Raw genomic sequence first — 24,474 nt, 5'->3', positions numbered from 1 at the left:
GGCATAGGTCAGTTGTTTTGCATATTTACAATGACGATTTGAAGATTGTGATGGCCATTTTTTTTGGGGAGGCATTGAGCATTGATAATGCTTCATTACGTAAGGTATTTGAATATCATTCTGTCATTGACCAATGTTTTTATACTACAGAAATCCTGTAATAGAGTCTTGTTAATGGTGTTGAAAGGGAACTCCTCCAATAGAATAAAATCGTACTGGAAGTTCATTTATGTGTTGAACTCCTCCAATAGAATAATTTTTTTGTATATAAAACCAAAGCACACCCATACTTAAAAATTAGATAGTTCTTTCCCAACATGAATGCAGTTATGTAGATTTTTAAAGCATTTGGTGCCAAGATCTTTGATCTTTTCATGTTTTTTTATCTCTCAAGTCATGAAAATGATTTAACTAGTTAAAATATTCATAATTGTTTTTATTCTCAAAGAAAGTTGTTATTATTTGAATGCTTGAATGATTGAAATCTTGAATGCCTAAACACTTGGTGAACCCAATTTATATTACTCTAGTAAGGCTCCACATTACAAATTAGACAGATTTAGAAGCATTTATTACAAGAAAAGTCTAGAGATATGGATACTTTAGTTCATATGACTACAAGGATCTAGAAAAAAATAAGATTTCCCTAGTGCTTTATTTTATCTTATTTAGTAGAGTGTCTAGAAGCTTTAATACCATTCTTTAGTATTCTCTATATCTAGAAACTTCCATATTATTCTTCATCATTCTCCTTGGGTTGGAGAAGACTCGTCCTCAAGTCGAAAATCTTCTTTATCGCCAAAATATGGTGAAAGATCAGCAACATTAAAGGTAGCAGAGAATCCATAGTCACCTGATAACTCTATTTTATAGGCATTATCATTGATTTTCTGGGTAACTCTGAAAGGACCATTAGCTCTTGGAGATAAATTGACATTTTGTTTATTAGGAAATCGTTCCTTTCGCAAGTGGATCCATACCAACTCTCCTTCCTTGAATGTGTGCAACTTGAGATGCTTGTCTCGCTGAGTCTTAAACCTTGATTTTTGTTTTTCAATTCATTCACAAACTTGTTCATGAAACTTCTTGATTTCATTGGCCCTTTGTTCCACATCTGCACTATACTACTGAGTGATAGGTGATGGAGTTAAGTTCAATGGGCTAAGAGGAAGCATACCGTAAACCACCTCAAATGAAAACTTCCTGGTAGCTTGATTCCTAGAGTTATTATAGGAAAATTCAATATATGCAAGGATACGATCCTATTTCCTCAAATTCTTTACCACAATGCTTCTAAGCATGTTCCCCAAAAGTCTATTAATTGCCTTTATTTGCCCATTTGTCTGAGGGTGACTAGCACTGTTGAATTGGAGTTTAGTACTCATGTTCTTCCACAATATTCTCCAAAAGTGGCTTATGAATTTTACATATCAATCAGATGTGATAGTTTTTTGGATGCCATGAAGACGAACGATTTCCTTGAAGTATAAGTCTGCAACTTGGACAACATCATTAGTCTTCTGACATGGTATGAAACAGGTCTTTTTAGAAACCTGTCTACGACTACCATTATGGAATCCTTTAGTCGCTAAGTTCGAGGTAGTCCAAGGACAAAATCCATACTAACATTTTCCCAAGGTGCCTTAGGAACTAGAAGTGGCGTATATAACCTTGTATTTTGACATTTGGAATTGGCCATGTGATAAAATTTGCACCTTTGGATGTGTCTACTGACATCTATTTCCAGCTTAGACTAATAGAAATTCTCCTTGACTAAGGCTACTATTTTATCTCGCCCAAATCATGATAGTCCTCGATCGCTGGCCTCCCAAATAATTGCTTCCCTTAAAGAGCATTGGGGAATACATATAGTTTTTTCTTTTGATCAAGAATATGTGATGTTTATAATATACTTGAGATGACTTTAGATTAATGGAACTCCAAACTTCACCATAGTCGGGATCATTTGGATACTATTAGTAAGTAAACTATGGTGTCGACTGAGGGCATATGCTACAACATTTTGGACTCCTACCTTGTGTTTGAGAAGAAAGGGATAAGACTTAAATAAAATAGAAAAAATAATAAAAATATTGAGAATGAATGTGGAAGTGACATGTGGCATAAAAAACCTTACTTTATATATATACTATTGATTGATTGATTGATTGATGTGTATTTTGTTGAGATAAAAAATACTGAGTGCATAAGATCAAAAGTTTGTTGAGATATTTATGTTAAATAAAATAGAAAAAATAATAAAAATATTGAGAATGAATGTGGAAGTGACATGTGGCATAAAAAACCTTACTTTATATATATACTATTGATTGATTGATTGATTGATTGATGTGTAGTTTGTTGAGATAAAAAATACTGAGTGCATAAGATCAAAAGTTTGTTGAGATATTTATGTTAAATAAAATAGAAAAAATAATAAAAATATTGAGAATGAATGTGGAAGTGACATGTGGCATAAAAAACCTTACTTTATATATATACTATTGATTGATTGATTGATGTGTAGTTTGTTGAGGTAAAAAATACTGAGTGCATAAGATCAAAAGTTTGTTGAGATATTTATGTTAAATAAAATAGAAAAAATAATAAAAATATTGAGAATGAATGTGGAAGTGACATATGGCATAAAAAACCTTACTTTATATATATACTATTGATTACGATAAACAAACACAAAACTAATTATGTTTTTTCAAAAATAATCTCTAAATGATTGAATATCAAAATATATATTATTTTTATTCAATATCAAAATATATTTTGATTTTATTAAAAGTGAATCATATATTCAATTTACATTTATTAAAAATAAGTTTTGTGATTGTACTTTAAAATTTTTATGATGTTCATGTGCTTTTATCTGACACTGAGTCTATTTCATGCAACATAACTAACTTCCTATGATTTTTTAGTTTTTAGGATGCAATAGAACTACCTTTCTATGAGTTTTTCTTTTGTAGAAAATCCAATGAAAAAATGACAATTACTTACATATTTAGTCTAAGAAAAAAATTCATAAATATATATTTTAATAAAAAACATTAATAAATACATTTCGCTTATCAATAAAATAACAAAATATGATTAAGACAGTTATCTTCGATACTAACAAAACACTGGAAAATATTTTCATTAAGAAAATAAAAAAAAAACATTCAATTATATCTGATTGATAATCACAAAATAACAAAACTTCATTCTAAAATAACATAACTTCAAGAAAGTTACAAAATATTTATTACAAGGCATATATCTATTTTGCAAAATATTAGACATTTTCAAGATTTTTTTTTCTAAAAATAATTTGCCTTTGTTTTTTATTTATTTTTTCTTAGTCAAATGAAAAATTATATTAAATAAAATGAAATAGATAAAGAGTCTGAGGGAATTAGACCTGACTCAGGCACAACCCAAAACGGGGATACAACATAATAAATCAAACCAAGTGGATCGACTCAAATCTAACATAACAAAAATTCACTAATCACGTGCGCAACCTAGCAAACCCATATACGGGCGCGAAACCAAGTTACAAAAAAATAAATGAAAAGTGAACCTCTGCGAAAAACAATTAATGGATCAACCGCCAACATAGTAAATAATACATTTGTACAATTTATACACGGGACTCATAACGGCATCTTTATCAATAACAAAATATTTAATATTTTAAATATTTTTACATATAATTAAACTAACCTCCCTTAAGATATTCTTAAATAACACAAACACCAGCTCTGTTTTTTAACTAAATATTAATCTCCCTTTTTTATTAAATTGACAGGCACTTCTCTTATAATATAACATGGTTTAAACTTTGTTAATTCCATTTATTTTGAGCGATTAACTTCTTCATACAAGTATGAAACTCATTTAATTTTTAACCATTTTTCTTTCCATTTTTCATGTAGGTAATTTTTCCCAACTTATTGTTCCTAGGTCAAGGTGGTTTAATTTTTAAATTCTAATGTAATAAAACGGATATATCGAAGATTATTTCCTTTTCATTGATCAACCACAATGTCCATCCACCAAAAAAATTCTCATTTCTATATTATCTTTTGATCTCTTCTGTAATTGTCGATGTTAGATTCTATTTAGTGGTAAAATGTTATTGTTTCTCCATTGCGAGAAAAACACTTCATTTAACTTATTTGTGAAAAGAGAAAGCTGATACAAACAAACCAAAATGACGGATTAAATTGTATATTTACAAAGTTATTGAAATGGATAAAATGAAGGGAGATTCATGTGTTTGGAAAATTATAAGGGGTGTCTGTGTTATTTAAGGAAATCTCAAAGGAAGTCAAAATAATTTTCCCTTTTATCACTAACGTTAGCTTTATCATTAGTTTTTTCTTATCTTCTCAATTCATATAACATTGCAATGTGCTTTGATGCACAACCCACACTTCGAATTAGCCCGTGCGGAGCACGGGCCCGTGCTTAGCACGGGTTAGTTGCTAGTTATGTATTAAAGACAGTAAAATCAATAGTATATATATAAAGTAAGGTTTTTTATGCCACATGTCACTTCCACATTCATTCTCAATATTTTTATTATTTTTTCTATTTTTAAAAACCAATATTTTATTTAACATAAATATCTCAACAAACTTTTGATCTTATGCACTCAATATTTTTTCTTTAATTTTATTGAATTTCTAATATTTTATGTAGTAGAAATATCTCAACAAACTACACATCAATCAATCAATCAATAATATCAATAGTATATATATATATATATATATATATATATATATATATATAAAGTAAGGTTTTTTATGCCACATGTCGCTTCCACGTTTATTCTCAATATTTTTATATTTTTTTCTATATTTTATTTGACATCTTATTTGACATAAAAATCTCAGCAAACTGTTGATCTCATCCACTAAATATTTTATTTAATTTTATATTTGATTCCTAATATTTTGTGTAGCCAAAATATCTCTACAAACTATATATAATACTTTCAATATTATCCATTAAATCTTCCTTTATTTTTTTCTTTCTTTTTTTTAGGAAAAGAAGTTTCAATTAGTTTTTTTCATTGAGGAAAAAAAGGCTTCGATTTGTTTTTTTTTTAATTATAAATAAAGGAGAATTTTTTAATCACGTAAACACATATTTTGAGCAGAAACTGAAACTCAAACCTTTTTTGGTCTAAGTTTTTTCTTTCTTCAGGTTTGACAAACACCTATACTATTGTTTCTTTTACTTATGCTTAGATTTTTATTTTTATATATAATATGAGAGGGAACTAACACCTACGAGTGAGTTTACCGATTGTTTTTTTTTCTTTCTGGTCCTTGAACTATTGTTGCTGGCATCCATTACAAACACCTACGAGTTTCAGGTCCTTGAACTAATACCTATACTATTGTTTCTGTTTCAAGTCCTTGAACTAACACCTATACTATTTTTTTTTCCTTTTCGTTTCAACAGTAGCGTTTTAATATTATTAATCACCTATACTATCTTTTCAGGTCCTTTTTGTTTTAATATTATTAATCAGTAGCGTTTCGATTTTAATAATAATATTTCAGGACCTGAAACATTTTTATTTAATTTTATATTTAATTCCTAATATTTTATGTAGCCAAAATGTCTCAAAAAACTTTATATAATACTTTCAATACTATCCATTAAATATTTCTTTTTTTTAGGAAAAGAAGTTTCAATTAGTTACTATCTCTTTTAACACCATATTATTCAATTAGTTTTTTTCATTGAGGAAAAAATGGCTTCGGTTTGTTTTTTTTAACTATAAATAAAGGAGAATTTTTTAATCACGTAATCACATATTTTGAGCAGAAACTGAAACTCAAACCTTTTTTTGATCAAACTTTTTCTTTCTTCAGGTTTGACAAACACCTATACTATTGTTTCTTTTACTTTTACTTATGCTTAGATTTGTATTTTTATATATAATATAAGAGGGAACTAACACCTACGATTGAGTTTACTGATTGTTTTTTTTCTTTTTTCACGTCCTTAAACTAACACCTATACCATTTTTTTTCTTTTCGATTCAACAGTTGCATTTTAATATTATTAATCATTTATACTATTATCACATAAACTATTTTTTCAGGTCCTTTTAGTTTCAATATTATTAATCAGTAGCGTTTTGATTTTAATAATAATATTTCAGGTCCTAAAATATTATTATTTCACCAGTAGCGTTTTAATATTATTAATCACATATACTATCATTTTATGATAACACCTATACTATTATTTCAGGTCCTTATTGCTAAATAATTATTATATACATATATCAACCACTTTTTAATCCTGCTTTTTAATATAACATGTAACACCCATACTAGACGTATGTAGAATGTCTAGCACGTGCGTTAAGTTTAGTATTGGATACATTAAAATTTTACAACAATACAACTACGAATGAATATATATATACAACCAAATGCGTTCGTACATAATAATACAACTCAACTTTTCTAAAGTATAACAGATGCATCCTTGAATATCCACATTGTCCTGCAGCGGTACGAACGAACACTTGTCGCAACATCCATTCGGCTACTAGCTTGCTAAATCAACCTGTTTATCTGAAACAAATAAGGATTGGGATGAGACATAATGTCTCAGTGAGTTCCCCTAAATCCTAGGCTATAGGCAACCTCAGGGGAAACCTACGGTCACCACGTGTCTAAAATACAACCTGACGGTTGATTATACGTGTGTGGGGACTTACATACTTAGACGGTTGTGCATACTAGGGCCGTCATAGTCTTATCTCACTGTTATAGGCTTCACTTCCTATACGTGTCATGGCGGTCGAGGGGAATCTAAAACCGCAATGCCAAGAATACGCTCTACGTATCAAGGCCTAAACATACTATAATCATGACACCATTCTAAACCGGACGGTTAGGGGAGACCTAAGACCGTCATCGGCATATCTTTCTCTATTTGCTCTAATGCATAATACGATGTTTCTATCAACGTATCATATCTTGCTATCATGCTAGTTTTGACGCACTACGTCTATGCTCTACTATTCTTGACGATCTACGTCAAGGTTCTACTAGTTCTTGACGATCTATGTCAAGGCTCTATGATATAACATAAATATGTCTAATAAATATGCATAGTCAGGTTCATTCATAAGTTAGCGTTTATCAAACAAGCATTATCTGAGTTCATTTTACGGAAAGCCCCGAGTGGAGTAACCCCGAGCGCAATCCCTATCTAACCGATGGAAACCTATCTAAGGTATAACCACGGCACTCCTGTAATGACGTGCGGGTTCCTTACGGCTAACCCCGTTTTACCTAGTGGAAACCCCTTGAGCCAACCTAGTGTGGACACAAGAGACACGACCACTACATCTTGTTAAAAGCTTTCTTTGTGAATAGATATCTAATCGCTTCACAACTTTAATAAAGTCTTGGTCTATAAATGCATGAGTATTAAATCTATACATACTATCTCATTTACCATGGATTCCTATACGATCCAACTAGAGGTAGACTATAAGCTTGCTTGACTTACTACGTGAAGAGATATCTAATCAATTCACGTCTTGCCATACTCGTATGGCACTCTAGTTTCTATTCGAAGAGATTACTCTATGCCACTTCGCAACTAGTCAAGCATACTACTCATGCCTAACATTCTATTCTCTACTAACTATTCTAGTTCTTGACAAGCTATGTCAAGGCTCTACTTTCATCCCATGCCTAGTTCTTTGTTACCCGAATAATTCGGCTAAAACTCTCTTGAGCCATCCTTGTAATACATGCTAAGATTGTCACGATTAATGATGCAAGGATCAATTGACGATGTGTGCAAATTTTCAATACTTTCTAAAGACCGAAAATGCCATAAACCCAAGTTACGAGCCGTTTATAAATTTCATGATTTGATAAAGCCAAGCTTGTTCCAGTAGAAAGATAAGTAAAAACAGTACAAGAATACACCGAAACGATCGCTACGGACCCCCACGCGACTGCCCCCAAGCACCCGAACACAGAACAACGCGGAGGTTGCCCTGTCTGGGGCGCCTGGCGCCAGGGTTGGGGCGCCTAGCGCTGGCTCCCTGACTTGTGGGCGCCTAGCGCCCTTGTACAGGCGCAGCGCTGCGAATTTTTGCGTTTTCGGTGCTTTCGGCTACGGGTTTTCGCCATTTTCGACCCAAAACTCGACCAATTGGACCCTGTAATGCACCAATACATCCAACAACATATATAGCTTCATTTAAACATATCTCATGGCAATTTTTAGCATGTAAACAACAAGAATTACTTTGGGGTTACTTAAATTTCATAAAAGCAAAACTAACATAAAACATGATTTTCTACAAGATCACACAAACCCAAGGGTGGGTATTCTATCTATGGAACTCACCTAGGTTGTTTCTTGTGTTTGCCTCAAGCTTCAAGCTTCTCAAAGTTCAAATCCTAACTTGAATCCAAGCTTCTACTCATTCCCTTTGTTGTTTCTTGCCCACAAGCTTCTTTGATTCATGCTTGCCTATCCCTTGATGATCTTGGAAGAGTTTGAGGGGCTAGAGAGGAGGAAAGGGGGCGGCCTCTAGAGAGAAGGAAGAGAGAATTCTTCACCCAAAAACCTAGAGAGAGAAGGAAGTTGGAAAAATGAGATATTTTTGGGCCAACAACATATAAATATCTCTCCCGTGTGCAAATACCATTATACCCTTGCCTCAAGCGTGTTAAATCCGACACTGATGCTTTAGTCCACTCTTGACTAATATTACTCATTAATATCTTTCGTCGCACTTGACGTTCTGTAACACTTAATCTCTGATATCTAACTCATACCTGACTTATGCCATTAATAGACATTTCCATGATCATTTGTCCTCTGACACATTCATCAGACGAACTTTTGATTAGCTGACGAGCGGGATGTTACATAACATGTTTTCATCTTTTTGTTATTTTTATTTTTTGATTTTTGTAGACGAATTTTTAAACAGCATTTTAAAAATTTCTAATCATGTTTACGCACACTTGCAATACCTTCATTCAAATTTGATTCCTATTTAACCAATAAATTTTATCAGTTTAGTTTCAAATTTTCTTTTTCAGAAATTATGGCTGCAAAATTTGACCTCATTGATAGCATAATAATCAATAATAAGTACAGAGTATGGAGATTCAAGATTAGGATCATTAGAATGTGGAGAATGCCAAACTTTAAAGATAGAGACCAGGTTGATTTAATCGATATGGTTTTCATGGATGAAAAAGTATGCATCGGTTCTTTTTCCTTATTAACTTTTACAAACTAACATGATTTTACATTATTTAAAGTTATTTTTTATATTATCATTAATCTTTATCGGTTTTTATTTGTTTTGTTTTATTATTGTTTTATTATTCACAATTTTTGTTGACTTTTGTTCTTTCTAATATTCTAGGGGAGCAAGATTCAATGTACTGTGTGGGGTGACAAAGTTGCAAATTATCAATCTATGTTGGTTGAGGGAATGTGTTACGAGATAACAAATATCTCAGTTTCTAAGAACAACTATAAATTTAAACCAACTTGCCATGACTATAGACTATTTTTTAAGGATATGACCACCGTCGAGCCGGTTGATGACTCAATTGTTCCTTTTTATGCATTCAAGTTCACATCATATGATGAAATTGTTAAGGCTAGGAATGAAGATTCATACCTAATTGGTTTTAATGATTTAATTCTTATATTTATTGCCTATTAATTTGTTATAGTTTTGTTTTTTTATTGCGTTGGATATTAACTTCACCTTTCACATTTTTGTAAGATATTATTGGAGTATTAGCTGCAAAGGGGGAACTCATAGAGTACAAAAGTGGTGTTCAATCAACCAATTTTTTGCCTCTGGAGTTGGATGATCTTGAGTAAATATTATTTAATGTTTTTGTTCCACGTTGATAAACTTCTGTGATTTATAATTTAATTTATTTGCAGAGGAGGGGAGAAACTCAGGTGCACACTTTGGGGAGAATATGCAAATCAACTTATTGGCTTTATGTCTGAAAATCCAGATGTACCAGTTATTTTGATATTGCAATTGGCTAAGTTTAAATTATATAAAGGTATTTTTCTTAAAAAATTATTGCATTGGACATTCATCTCATCATTTATATTTATTTTTATATATTTATTTTTATGATGCTATTATAATTGTAAATTTAAATAAATTCAATCTAATATACTGACACGTGTATTCGTGCACACAAACTTATAAAACTTATTTAATATCTAACCCGGGCAACGCCGGGTCTCTAAACTAGTTAATAATAAATTTATAAGTTTCGAACAGATTTCCTAAAAAAATTATAAAAGTCCACTGAGGTATGTATCGATGTGTATAACAAAATAAAAAAATTATGACCAGTCCAACGATATTTTATGTGGATAGACATTCTCCAGTCATTAGATCCCAATAGAAATATTAAACAATTATATTGAACGAAAATGACCACTGTCACAAGAAAAACCATCAAAACTAAATATTGTATAGTCAATTTATGTGCGTTCCACACACTTTCAAATTTTTGTCCTTTTGTTCTTTTTCCAATTTCTTATGCCATCATGATGTGATCTATGTTTGCTTCAGTCAAGTCATCATCCTTCACTAGAATTTTGCTCTCCACCCAGCACAAATCACTCGCACCCTGCAGCCCTTCCATTTTTACCCCTGCGCAAGTTAAGTCACGCTGCGCAACTTAACTTGCGCAAGTTATATTTTATGCGTGACTTAACATGCGTTGCGTGAGTTAACTTGCGCATCGTTAGTTAAGTCATATAACACCAACACAGAAGCACATTTCCCTCATTTCTCCAACTTCCCAACTTCGAAAATTTTCCCCCATATCCGATTTTCATCATTCTTGCGCCATTCAAAGCCAATTTCTCCTACATTATCAAGTAAGTGATGATTATCATACTTAATTGCATTTAAATTGTAGAAATTTTAGTTTTTTTTTGAAGAAATATGACATTTTTAGGTTTTTATATATTTGGTTTGCATGTTAGTTTTGATGATTGTTAGTGACGAATTAACTTAGGAATTGTTGTTTAGAAGTTGTTTAGAGTAGAATGTGGTAGTTTAGGGTCTACAAATTGTTAGATTAAGGTAGTTGTTTGAAAATTGCACACCATGTGTTTGGTAAAATGTCTCAATGGTCATTTTTTTGTTTTTTTGGATTGTGACTTATCAAATTAGTTAGCATATGGTTTGTTAATTTTGATTATAGTATGTTTGACTGCAATGTGGTAGTTTACGGGTTGAAATGACATTGTTGGAATTTTAGTGTTGTTGATGAATTGTTGGAAATGACACAATGTGCGTGTGAAAATGTATATTGAATTTGTGTTTTGTTAAATGTTGTGCAAATATGCCTCGGAGGAATGCATCTCAGAGACCGCCTGAGCAGCCTCAGGATAGGAGTGACAGACTTAGGGCAGGGAGGATGGCCCCTACTGGTAGTGCACGGAGGGAGAAAGAAGCATTACGCCCTCCTATGGCTGGTCGAGGGAGAGGTGGGGGAACGAGACTTGCTAGAGATGATGTTGCAGAGGGGTCAACGTCGCAGACGGGTCCATCCCAGACTATGAACCCGACACAGTATTAGCAGCATTATGAGGTCTATCAGCAGCCGCATGATGCGTATCAGTTTCAGGAGCCTCAGCCTCACCAGTACCAGTTTGGTATCTTGACCTGTGGTAATATTTGTTTTTCTTCTTTTTTACTTATTGGATCGTAAATGTTTAGTTGTTTGTATAATTCTTGCGGTGATATAAATATTTGTTTCTTTGTGTTTGCAGGGATGGACTTTGGCGCACTTCTCGAACATCATTCCGAGGATTGATGATGATGCCTACGACCCTACTGTTTCCCCGCTTGTGAGTCAATGGAAACCTCCCAGGGGCTTTACTGATCCTCGTCACTACAAAGCTGCCATCGATTCGATGGACATTTCTCATGTCACTTGGATGCCGTAAGAGAGACGACGACACATCACGCCCTTTCAGGATATATGCTGGTACTCAGGATGGATCATGGCCGACAGAGACAGGATGGTCCGTCACTTGCCAGAGCAGGTTATTAGGCAGTACGGGTATGTCCAGAGAATTCCCAGGCCTCCTATAGACATTGAACTTCTTGCGGCGGATGATGTGGCCCAGGCCTTCACTGAGTTTGCTCTACATGTTCTCAGCCATCAGCAGAGGGGTCATACGGTTCCGGATAACCAGCCGTGGGCTCATACTAAGGGGTACATGAAATGGTTCATTAGAGTATCACATCCTATTGTGCAACCCCCTGCGGCCATTCCTGACTACGTAGCTGATGCCCCTCCTCGTCCTGTCCTTGCTTGCGAGGAGGTTCTTGTTGAGCAGCAGTGGGCCAGACATCCTCCCGACCCATACCAGATCATCAGCAACATCAGAGCTAGAGTGGACAGTGCAATTGGGCATCCAGATGTGTTTGGTAATCCAGAGGTTCTTCGCATCATGTAGGGCATACAGTCTGAGTGGAGCATGCTGGAGCAGGTGCCGACTCCGCGGAGGAGGAGTAGGAGTCCACGGGATGGACCAGCATGACTTCTGTAGCTTTTATGACTTGTGTTGTTTTTTTTGTTTGACATTTTGTTGGATTTGGTTGTAATCCTATTACACTTGCGCATTTTAGCGTTTTTATGGCATTATCCGTTATGTTATTCGCTTATTTTATTTTGTTATTTTTTCGTAATATAATTATGAGTTGCTCTTGATTGAATGTATTATTGAATGAATGATGAAAATTCTGTTCTTGAATGAATGTATGAAAGAAAGATTGAAAAAAGTAGGGAAATAAGATGTTTCTGCCTCTTCTGGTTGTATGCACAGAGTGTGCGTGAGTTAATTCACGCATGTGTAATCGGTGCGTGATGGGTGCGTGAGTTAACACACGCAGTGCTTAATGGGTGCGCAAGTTAACTCACGCAGTTTTTAACACTTGCATTAGTTAACATGCGCAAGGGTAAATATGGAAGGGCTGCAGGGTGGGAGCAAAATGTGCTGGGTGGAGAGCAAAATTCCCTTCACTATGCATGGTTGTGGTGAAGGGTTAGTCTCTTTGGGGAGAGAATTGTCAATCATTGCGGTCATATTCAATTTGAAAATTAATCTCCACAGTTGTACGCAAAAGATATTCCATTCAATTTTTTTTAAATGTAATATTAAAAGACCCAGAACAGTCATGATTATGTAATAGATGAGCTTGAAAATGAATAAGGCTTATTAGAATAGCAAATAAAGAGACAATGATTAGTTGTATAAAAAAGAAGCTAAAATGATTAAATCGTCCATGTAAGTTCACGTGTTTTTGATTTTCGTCCATGTATCTTCTTTTGTTGCAATCAAACCTTGTAAGTTCTAAATATTTTGCTTTTGGTCCAGAAATGGGGGTAGGAGATCAAGATTCATAGGAAATTACAGTGCATCTATGAATCCTCACACTGCATAAATTGACAACAGCAAACATGTTGAGAATTAACAAACGAAACATCATCATATTTTCTATTTATTTTCTCTTATTTTTACTTTATTTTATTTCTTTTATCTTTTCTTCATCAACCAACGCTGTAAAGCAAATGGGGACCAATTTGATACAATTGATTTTTCTCATAACCTATAAATTGCTTAAATTTTTTTTCATAGATAAATTGAGTTTTGCGATTTGTTTCGGAGAGTAAAATTGGTCTTCACTTTCAAAAAATATATTATTAATTATGAAAAATAAAGTAAAGATGTTGTGGAAATTTTTTCCTTTTGATTAGTCTCCAGCGTTCTTAAGCATTCGACGACTTACAGAAATTTTAGGATGAGTCTACACGTATATTTTATGTGGATAGATATTCTCCAACCATTAGATTCCATTAGAAATATAAAAAATATACATTGAATGAAAATGACCTTTTTTAAGGATGAATAAAAATGACCATTGGTCACCAAGTAAAAACCATCAAAACTGAATATCGTATTTTCAATTTGGGTAGAGAAGAAATGTGTTAGTGTGACCTATATTCAAGCTATAAAGGATATGTAAGAGGGGCCTCGACTAGTATCAAGACATAAGGTTGAGACATGGAAGATTTTCACATAATTATTATTTTTACTGAATACTTGTGTTAGTTATGTTGCTTAAAACCGATTCGGTTTTATGTCTCGAAGGTCGAATATGGAAGCAATATACTTACTATGACGTGTGATGGAGCGGTATCGAATGACTCAAAAGTACTTGACTTAATTTTCATTGATTTGGAGAAGACATATGATAGAGTGTCTTGAGAGACTTTGTAGAAAGTCCTAGAGAAGAAAGGTGTTAGTGTGGCCTATATTCGAGCTATTAATGATATATATGAAGGGGAGATCTCGACTGGTATGAGGACACAACGTGGAGACACATAATATTTTCCCATAATAATAGGATTGAACCAAGGTTCAACGCTAATACCTTTTTTTTTCAACTTTGTTTTTGATGTACTTACAAAACACTTCCAAGAGTGAGCACCAAGGTGTATTATTTTTGCATAATGATATAGTCCTACTTGGAGAGTTGATGGAAAAATTAAATGGGAGGTGGAACACTTTGAGAAAATTCTTAGAAACGTATGGATTTCGCCTAAGTAGAAGCAAGACAGAGTATATTGAATATAATTTTAGCAAGAGGCATAATGTTTGTAGCTTAGATGTGAAAGTTGGGTATATAGTACAAAATAACGGAGGAATAAAAGGGTATGCATCTTTACTCCATTTAGGAGGCCTCCATTTATGCTTGTTCAATGTATAGATGTATGACACGTGGCCAATATAAAATTAAGGGTTGAGATTAAAAAAATTAAAGAAAGACATTTCTTTACTGGAAAAAAAACTATGGGCTTCCACTTCTTTCTCTCTCTGAAACAATACCACTTTCCTCCCTTTTCCTTAGAAACAACATCACCATTGCGTCTCCCTCTCTTTCTCGCTGACACCGTCAACTCCATTCATACTTATAGTAGATGTATTAATTCAATCGGTTGATGAATCCAGTATCATCACTTGGTTCATGTATAATAAAATTCAACATTAGCTTCCCATTGCCTCTCCCTCACCTTTTTTGCTCTAGTTTTGTTGTTATTGGAAGATTTTGTAGATTGATTCCTTGTTTCAGTTTTCAATTTCAATATCTCCGTTGATATCAATCGGACTAGTTAATTCCATCAGATGAAGATGGACGGACGGCGCCGACGAGAAGGAGAGGGAGAGGCAGCGGCTATGTTGTTTCAGAGAAGAAGATGTAATGTGGTGCTGTTTGAGAGAGAGAGAGAGAGAGAGAGAGCGCGCACATGATTTTTTCGAGTAAACAAATGCCTATTTTTTATCTTTTAACCTGAGCCTTTAATTTTGTTTTTGCCAAGTGACATACATCTATCTGGTGAACATGTATAAATGGAGGTATCCTAAATGGAGCAAAGACGGACTCAATAAAAGGAGGTGTAAACCATCGAATCCAAGCTGGGTGGTTGAAATGGAGGAGTGTCTCAGGTGCTTATGTGTTGTGAAAGTACCATTTAAGTTGAAGGGAAAATTTTATCGAACAACGAAAGACATACGATGTTGTATGTGACAGAGTGTTGGGCGTAAAGAACCAACAAGAAGATAAAGTAAGCGCAGTAAAGAGGATGATGTTGCATTGGATGTGTGGTCAGACTAGACATGTTAGGATTATGAATGACATCATTTGAGAGAGATTTGGGGTAGCACCTATAGTAGACATTTAGATGTTGTAGTAAGAACAATGGATGAGATAAACTAGAGTCAGAGGAAGACCTAAAAATAATGTAAAACAAACTATTAGAAATGATCCAGAGACAAATGAGTTGGAGAAAAACATGGTTTTTAATAGAAGATCTTAATCTTAATAATATAAATGAAAAGAAAAATTGCAGGCAAACCCTAACAAAACCCTAATGCAGCCCTACCCATTTTTACAGATTTGCCCTTTGCTTGGAGCCAAAATCATGTCTTTCTAAAATGACAATTTAACCCTTTGATCTAAAACCAGGAGCAGCACATGGTATTAGAAACCAATTTTGCAGCTTTTTTCTCACACCCTTTTCTTCCAATCGATGATCACTTCTTCTCTCTCTCCCTCTTCCTTTCTTTTACGCCTTCCTTCCTCTTCCTCCCTCCCTCGTCCTTCTTCTTCCTTTATTCTCCATCTATGGCTGCTGCTTCTCCTCTCACAATATAATTTTTTTCTCTCTGTTTCTCCTTCTCTTCTCATAACCATCTTCTTCTTCTTCTTCTTCTACTCTCTCTGTTAAAACTGTATTTCTTCATCCTCTTCCTTCACAAATTCGAACACTCTCTCCCTCTCCCTACTCACTACAAAGATTTCTGCCTGAAAACTGAGACGGCAGTGGCAACCTAAGAGTGAGAGGGGATCGCGATGGATTGCGGTGGTAGAGAGAGGGAATCGTGGTGGATTGCGGTGGTAGAGAAAGGGAATCACGGTGGAGTTAAAGGAGGGAGATAGGGTCTCGCTTGGCCATCCAACAAAGTCTCGGCCTCATTAACACATGATAATCAATCGTTACAGGTTTGATTCCTTCTGCTTCAATCATTTGATATTTTTTTTTCTCCCTTTTCATTATTTCAGTGGATTGATTCATTCTGGAAGCTTTGATTCATCATTATTGATTTGTTCTTAAATGAATTTGTCAACAGTTAGCTACCAATGTTTCGGAGATCGAACTTATTGAACCGCGAATTGGATCGAATTTGTCAACAGTAAGAATTATTCTACACTAATCTGCATTTGTTATCCAAATTATGTATGTTTTGTTGTATTGTAAGACTATTGTGGATTTGGAAATACTCAATATAGCTTATTTATAATCTTTTGTTGGGATCACTGTAGTGACAGGGAGATCAAAACAAAACTAAGACAAAATCTGAACCTGATCTGTGTTTGGAGGCTATCGAAGGCATGGATTGTTATCATTAAATGTGATTAAAATGAACACACCAATGCTAGGAAGGTATGCATTTCTTATTGTTGTCTTAGGTGTCTCATTTTTAGAGCTTATTTTTGTGATTTCTTTTTTAATTCTTTATTGAAATTTATATTTGGTACTTGATTGAGTTGTTTAGTTGATTGAAATCAGAATAAAAAGTGAATGAGTTCACATACAATTGTTTTTTGTTCAATTTCCAAGTAAAAAGTACTACTTTTGATGACATAAAGACTATACGATGCATAAACTGCCTCAGCACGTTGTCGAGGCACGTTGTCGAGGTCTGTATGATGCAAGGATACTCACGCTTACACCAGTCATGCACTTATCTCTCAAAAATATCAGTCCTGCTATTGTTATTTTTATTCTCTTTTTTTTCTTTTTTTACTTGGCATCGTAGGAGCACAATTATATGTTTGTATATAAGAAAACCAATGAATGACACAATCACAGGTTCACGCATCCCAGTTTTAGAAATTGTTTCTATATTTCAAGCATCCCAGTTTAATCTAATTGATTTTATGCAAACTAACCCAAATTAGTTTGTTTATTGTTGTTAAAACATTATTATAGGTGAATCTATCAGATTTTTATCTATATTTTTCTAAATTAGACCCTCTTGATTTAAATTCTTTATGTGACAAAGGGATTCAAATTTAAGAATTTATTGATTTTATGAATCACAGGTTTGGAAGGAGGAATCACTTAAAGGAAAATATTTAGATGATGAAGAAGCACATGAGCAACAAACTCCCAAGTTGAGAGGTATGATTTAACAAATAATATCTTGAAAAATTTACATGTATAAATTTATTTATAACATCTTTAGTTTCGCAGCAATGCATTCTTAAAACTTTTGTCCATCCCTAGGGGAAAGATAAATAATACCATTCTTAGCAATTTAGCTTTACACTTTTGAATATAAATAAATACATGATAGTCGTGAAAAACTATTCAGTTGCATCCTATGTAATATAAAATGTGCTTCTCTAAATTCTGATATTAGAATGTCGTGTTTGCAGAAATTCATTGTGGTAAGTAAGCAACAACCAAGAGGCGGTAGTTGCTCTTCAAGGTTTAAAAGGTTTGTTGATTACAATATTTAATTTACCATGAACAAAAATGCAATTGTTTTTGTTTCTTAACCAAACTCACAAAACCTCTTATTTTTCGTTTTTGTTTGTAACTATGCCATTATCACACCAACTGATCAAATTGTTTATGGCGTTGCGTCTAACGAGTTTATACCAATGAACCTGTCAAAACCGCGAACATGCCACATGGAGTTTGACATCTCTAATGTAAGTGACATTGCCTTATCATTAGAGTTTCTTTATTTTGGTTGCACTAATAATCAAAGTTTTTTCTTCGGATAAGTATGTGATTAACTAATGATGTGAGAATGAAAAGCATTTTGATTTGGAGAAGTTTAGTTCTATTGTTTTGTTTTGAATGCATAACTTCAAGGATTCATTTGCTTTACACTCTTTTATACGTTACTCACACATGCTTTACACTCTTTTATACGATCCTCACACATGCTGTTCTCTGTAAAAAAAAAATTATCATCGTGCAATATTAGCACTGATGTTGTGACAATGAAACCATATGATATAAGCATGAATATAGCATATGATGCATTTGCTTTAAGAATAGTTAGGGAGATAAAAACGGGACTTTAGGCATAGGTCTGCAGTTTAGAGCCACTTTTTTTTTTTTCACATTGTATTATCTATAAGAAAACAAGACATGTATTGCTTACACCTTTGATAAGTTTATCTTTCACTCAAAGTTTGCTTACTACCATATATTAAAGTTATGTGTATAAAACCTATCAATATTAGTATGTTGTATGATATTATCAATGTGATGAATTTGTTTAGTCATTGAAATTTTTAATTATATATGCTGCTAAGTTTTATCGTCAGATCAAATAAAAAGATTTTGAAAGTTGAATTTGTATCTAGCTTTCTTAAAGCAAAATACTAATTAAAAATCTTGCTCCTGTTTTGTTTTTGTTTGTTGTTGTGCATAATTCTACAGATTAGGACTTCGTTTTTCGACAAAGTTTCAAAATAAATATGCTGCTCCTGTGTTGTTGTGTTTTTCCGCTGCTGTTTTTATATTTTAGGGTGCGCTTCTGTTTATTGCCCTGCTGTTTTTTGGTCTGACTGTGCATTTTTTAAAAGGTTTTTTTTTTGTCATTAAATCAAGTTTCTTTTGTCCTAATTGTGCAGCCTATAAAGTTTTTTTTGTACTTAGTGTTGGTGTTTAATTTGGCAAAGGATCTGAGCTGTTTGTCTGTTAATCAATTTGGTTCTGATAAAGTGTATTTTTTAATCAAAATAATATTCTATGATTTCTATCTGTTATCCAAGCTCTGCTTAAAGCTTAGTGACAAAATATGCTTAAAGCTCATTGTAATTAAATAATGGGTTAGATGACATGTTTAGTACTTTTTGTTGGTTAATTTTATATGTTAAATGATTGTTTGTGATATCTGGTTTAGGGAGTTGTAATGACACATGATTTAGAGTAGTTATAATGACACATATAGTTTAGACATATGTGTTTTAATGACTCCAATCAGGAAATTGTATCTTAACTATTCACTTTTGTGAATGTTTCTTTGAGGATTGAAGAAGAAGCAAGAAGCGTATAGAGAAATGGTTCTCGCCAAGTTCAAATTGACTTATGTAGTGCATGCTCCTTTCTTCAAGGTAACTGTTCCTGCCTAATACTGTTTATGACATGTCTGTGGATCAGACATGTGAGACTGTGTTAAAGTTGGGCAGGTAATGTATATGTTTTGTACCAGTGATACTCATTTCAAAGTTCATAGGTGGGTTGCGCCGTTGTAGAATAGTTCCCAAGTAAATTTTAAAACATGTCCCATTAGTTGAATGCTCAGAATTGATAAGTTCAATGTTTATAATTTGCAGAATCAGCGCTTAGAGTCACTAATTACATTATCATACTTATAGGATAAGAAGATAACTTTATGACTGGAGAGATGGTTGCCAAGGCCACTGGACATGCTGAAATTGTTACTGGTGTCATCTTCTTGCCTGATTGCAAGCATTTAGTTTCAGTGAGTTACTTTCATGTTTAATGTGACACACTGTTATATCACATTCCTATAATATCCTTTTGCCTTTTATTTAATTTGGTCAATTTTTTTTTTTAAATCAGAACATCCAATGGTTATTGTTCTGTGTGCACCAATGGACCATTTTTCAAGTGGTCCTTGCTATGCATTTCCTTCATTATCTATAGCTACTGTTAACTAAAATAATACATAAATTATTGAAAAAGTAAATTAACAAGTCTCAAAAACATACATGGTTTTCAAGTAAACTAACGGCTATATAATTAACAATTGTATGTCTCAAATAATTGTTCTTTCCATGTTGAACCAAATTGACCAAAAATAATTGTTTCAAGTACTATATTGGTCGTGTTTGTTCTATTGAGTTATTGCAGGGTGTTAGAGCTTGCAGCGTGGAAAATTTTGTCGCATATGTTCTCTGTCATTTGGTTAGTTGGCTGCAAAAATAGTTCATTGCAATGTTTATGAAAATTTAATTCATTGACGTGGTGGCATTTGGTTAGTTGGAGGTCAAGAGTAGGTCTGTTTGCAGCGGTGATTAAATTCGAGGATAGAGGTTAATGTTTGTTGTAAAAGTTCTCTCAATATGTTAAAGGGTGTTGTGATTATTTAGATCGTAATAGGGTGGTATTTTTGCCTTATTGTTGCGAGTGTTTGTGCATCAAAGCTTATCAGCTTAGATCATTTTGCAAGGTTTCTTTTGACATCAGATGTAATTGAATTTGATGTAAATTTGGTGAACTTTGTTTTTGTCATATCCAAAGTATGCCTCATGATTTGGATTTTGATTGAGTTTAATAATGCATTTGCGATTTCAAAAAATGTTACTCCCTTTATCTCAAAATAATTGTCATTTTAGAATAACTTTTTGCAACTACCTATACTCACTGTGTAGCTCAACTCTAACTAGAGCTGTCAAAACGGGCTACCCGGCCCGTGACGGGCTAGCCCATGACGGGCTCGGGCTTTTGCGGGCCGGGCTAAAAAGGCCCGGAAGATAAACGGGCTCAAAAATATTTGTCCAAGCCCGACCCTTTGCGGGCTACGGGCTTTCGGGCCGGCCCGGTTATTTAAAACTTTTAATTAAAAAATAAAAAATTGCACTAAAAAATACCTACCGACAACTCAATTAGCGATTTACCAATGTTTTTTTTTATATATAATATACTCAAGAAAAACTGAATTAAAAATGCCACAAGATATGCCAGCAAAATACAAAGAGGTTCAGCCATAAACAAACACCATGCAACAAAAGACCCAAAACAAAACTACCTTTGGCCAAGGAACACAACAAACATCCCCAGTAAATCAAGTGACATAACTAACTATATGCATTTTGTAACATTTATTTAATATCAATGGTGTGTAGTTAACAACTAGGTGACTGATGGATACTGGTTTGGGACACGGTGCAAGCTGAAGTTATTATTTCTCCATTCACGGATACACCATTCTTGTTTAATTTATTCTTCACGGATACACCATTAGTTTATGTCAACACATAACATAAACTAATGGAAATACAAAGCAATAACATTGACAAAAATTCATAACAGGGAGTTAATTTCACGGATACACCATTCGTGTTTAATTTATTCTTCACGGATACACCATTAGTTCATGTCAACACATAACATAAACTAATGGAAATACAAAGCAATAACATTGACAAAATTCATAACAGGGAGTTAATGTACCAGTATTTGGGTTGAGTTTAAGCAACACTCAATTTCTTTTTTTTCTTTTTTTTTGGACCTTGATGATGGTGGATTGTAGGAAATTATAATGTCAAAAAATAATTATAAATTAAACGGGCTACCCGCGGCCCGGCCGGGCTAGCCCACGACGGGCTTGGGCCTTAACGGGCTCGGGCTAAAAAGGCCCGGTTTTAAACGGGCCCAAATTTTTATGTCCAAGCCCTATGTTTTTTCGGGCTTTTGCGGGCCGGCCCGGCAGGCCCGGCCCGTTTTGACAGCTCTAACTCTAACCGACCCGTGCGATAGCACGGGTCAAACGTCTAGTTATAAATAAAGCCCGAGGATAAGACTTAATTGTTGTTGTTGTGTCAATTATGATTAATAAAAAATAGATGAGAGTGATGAGATTTTAGTTATGCCACATCAGAAATTAAATATGAGGTGGGGAAATTAGGATTACTTGGCATTCAAAAGGATGAACTGGCAAAGAATAATGAGAGTCTGTTTAATATATTGTAATAATAATAGATTGTTTTTTTGCTAAAAAAAATAATAGATTGTTTTTCTCAATTGTTAAGGTACTCAATCTTGCATTTTATTTACTTTATTGTTTTTCGTTCGGTCTATTGTTTTCTCCATATTAGACAACTTGTAAAGAACATTCCTTAAAAAAAAAAAAACTTGTAAAGAACATAGACACTAAGTTAGCACAATTTGTTTTTCTCATAAACTAAAAATCGCATACTTTTTTTATGGATTAAATTGAGTATTGCAATTTTTGTTAAATTAAAATTGGACGTAACTCTTCAAAATAAATTATAAATCATAAAAAATAAAGCAAGGATATATGAAGTGGAAGAAAGTGTGAGATGAAAAATCAAACCAATCGGCTAGGGAAAAAACTAACCAATAAATGTTCATATAATACGATAACAATGGTTTTCAAGTCAATGTACATGTACAACCAGTTTTTAGCCAATGTAATGTTGAAAGACTCAGAAAAGATTAATGTAATGGAAGGGTTAGAAAATGAGTGATGCTTATTTTATGAGAGTTTTGTCATCTATTGCGATCTTACCTGATTCAGAGATTAGTCTCTGCAGTAACACGCAAGAATATCCAATTCAAAAAAAAAAAAAAGGACAGTGTAATATCGAACCTATTAGAATATAAAATATTCATTGTATAAATTATTAGATATTATTTAGAGATAATTGAGGACCAAATTAAAGATATTTGATGCCCAAGTTAGAGATACTCGAGGCCCAAGACAATATCATAATGAAAGATGCGAGATAGAATTCTATAAGAACCACCTGAAACAATCATAATGTAATGGATGTGATAGAAAAATGAATAATTAATAGAATGATAAATAAAGAGTCAAGGGCTACATGGTAAAAAAAAAAAAGAAAGACAACGACTAACATATATTTTTTGTTTACATAGACAAGGACTACTTTTGTTCAATTGAAGGAGAGACTAATATGACTCTTTTAAGAGTTTTGATAAAATTAAAAAAATGAATGAAAATAGGAGCTTGGTAATAAGTAACTTATGCCTTTGTCTCATCAGTCCTAGCTCTACTGGCAAAACTGTCAATTGTTAGGCCGGACGTCATGATCGGGGTTCAAACCCCGGTATCTCTACTTTGTGTGTGTGATTTATGATGGCTTTGCCATCTCTTCTATCTACAAAAAAAAAGTAACTTATGTTTTTCAAAAAAAAAAAAGCGCGACGAAGTTAGGCCATTTTTTTTTGGTAGTTACTTAATGCAATAGAAGAAAAAAAACATCTCTTTTTTTATAAACCTATTGATTTTACAGTTTTTTTTATTAATGATATTTATGTAATTTTATACATACACATATTTTATAAATTGGGTTTTGTAATTTTCTCATAAACTAAAATTTTTCTTCACTTTTAAAAAATAAATTATATGTCCTTGAAAAATAAAGTGGGATGAATTGTGACATGAAAAATTCAATCAATCACCTGGCAAAATAAAACAAAAAAAGATCAATTCAAACCAGTCAACAATACTTCTATATTACGATAATAATAACGACTTCCAAGTCAATGTATATAATCACACTGCAGCTTCCTAGTCACGTAATCTTTATACTAACAATTTAGAGTTTTTAGAAATAGCCTATTCCAAAATCCTCTCCTCTAAAGATGTCCACATCATCATAATCATACTTGGCATTTGTTCCAAAAATTTCTCCTAATTTTTAATACAAGCTTAATAATTATAATTATTATTGAAAACCGTTTTTTATTTAACATTAAATTGTACATAAAATGCATAGTTGGTTACAATAAAATAATTATTAATATAATTATTGTTTCAATTAAAATTTATATGTTACTTTAAAAAATTGGTATGTTACAATCAAATAATTATTAAGATAATTATTGTTTCGATTAAATTTTTTATGTTACATTAAAAATTTTGGTACGTTACAATCAAATAATTATTAATATAATTAGTATTCGATTAACATATATACGGTACATTAAAATTTTGGTAGGTTACAAAATTATAATAAATAACTTGAATAAATTATATTTTGAATTTTGATCAGTTACACTATGACAATAACCTACT

General features: G+C 33.1%; 2 protein-coding genes and 2 long non-coding RNA genes across 10 annotated transcripts; 3 read left to right on the top strand and 1 right to left on the bottom strand.

The window, feature by feature from the left end:
• Positions 1–6,328: 6,328 nt before the first annotated feature.
• Positions 6,329–8,925, bottom strand: LOC146936433 (uncharacterized). The gene is made up of 2 exons (XR_015030602.1): positions 8,404–8,925; positions 6,329–6,602 (listed from the first exon to the last, which is right to left on the bottom strand). It is a non-coding gene; the product is annotated as an uncharacterized LOC146936433 (long non-coding RNA).
• Positions 8,926–9,112: 187 nt separating this feature from the next.
• Positions 9,113–9,909, top strand: LOC146936432 (replication protein A 70 kDa DNA-binding subunit D-like). Its single transcript, XM_085749206.1, has 3 exons — positions 9,113–9,268; positions 9,440–9,707; positions 9,809–9,909. Exons 1-3 carry the CDS (start codon positions 9,113–9,115, stop codon positions 9,907–9,909), a joined length of 525 nt encoding a protein of 174 aa, XP_085605332.1.
• A 2,163-nt stretch (positions 9,910–12,072) lies between these two features.
• Positions 12,073–12,531, top strand: LOC146936431 (uncharacterized). The gene has a single exon (XM_085749205.1). The coding sequence runs from the start codon at positions 12,073–12,075 to the stop codon at positions 12,529–12,531; it is 459 nt and encodes a 152-aa protein (XP_085605331.1).
• Positions 12,532–16,217: 3,686 nt separating this feature from the next.
• Positions 16,218–20,923, top strand: LOC146936430 (uncharacterized). Of its 7 annotated transcripts, none has more exons than XR_015030601.1 (8): positions 16,222–16,639; positions 16,768–16,830; positions 16,961–17,081; positions 17,744–17,822; positions 18,080–18,358; positions 19,700–19,777; positions 20,042–20,148; positions 20,541–20,923. It is a non-coding gene; the product is annotated as an uncharacterized LOC146936430 (long non-coding RNA). The 7 variants fall into 7 exon arrangements; XR_015030600.1 differs by having other exon boundaries at positions 16,227–16,639; positions 16,768–17,081; positions 18,080–18,141; positions 18,299–18,358; positions 19,692–19,777; XR_015030598.1 differs by having other exon boundaries at positions 16,228–16,639; positions 16,768–17,081; positions 18,080–18,141; positions 18,299–18,358.
• The last annotated feature ends 3,551 nt before the right edge of the window (positions 20,924–24,474 follow it).

Source organism: Medicago sativa, chromosome 3, assembly GCF_051527215.1.
Source record: "Medicago sativa cultivar Bolivia chromosome 3, Bolivia_mono, whole genome shotgun sequence".
In the NCBI taxonomy this organism is placed as follows: domain Eukaryota; kingdom Viridiplantae; phylum Streptophyta; class Magnoliopsida; order Fabales; family Fabaceae; genus Medicago; species Medicago sativa.
The sequence above is the reverse complement of the archived record's forward strand: the minus strand, read 5'-3'. Positions and strand labels throughout refer to the sequence as shown.

What these genes read in the sequence shown, in the direction of transcription:
- LOC146936432 (XM_085749206.1), top strand. Translation starts at nt 9,113, where the DNA reads ATGGCTGCAAAATTTGACCTCATTGATAGCATAATAATCAATAATAAG. An exon ending in TGGTTTTCATGGATGAAAAA is followed by an intron (nt 9,269 to 9,439) that starts GTATGCATCGGT and finishes CTAATATTCTAG; the next exon opens with GGGAGCAAGATTCAATGTAC. An exon ending in TGAAGATTCATACCTAATTG is followed by an intron (nt 9,708 to 9,808) that starts GTTTTAATGATT and finishes CATTTTTGTAAG; the next exon opens with ATATTATTGGAGTATTAGCT.
- LOC146936431 (XM_085749205.1), top strand. Translation starts at nt 12,073, where the DNA reads ATGGCCGACAGAGACAGGATGGTCCGTCACTTGCCAGAGCAGGTTATT.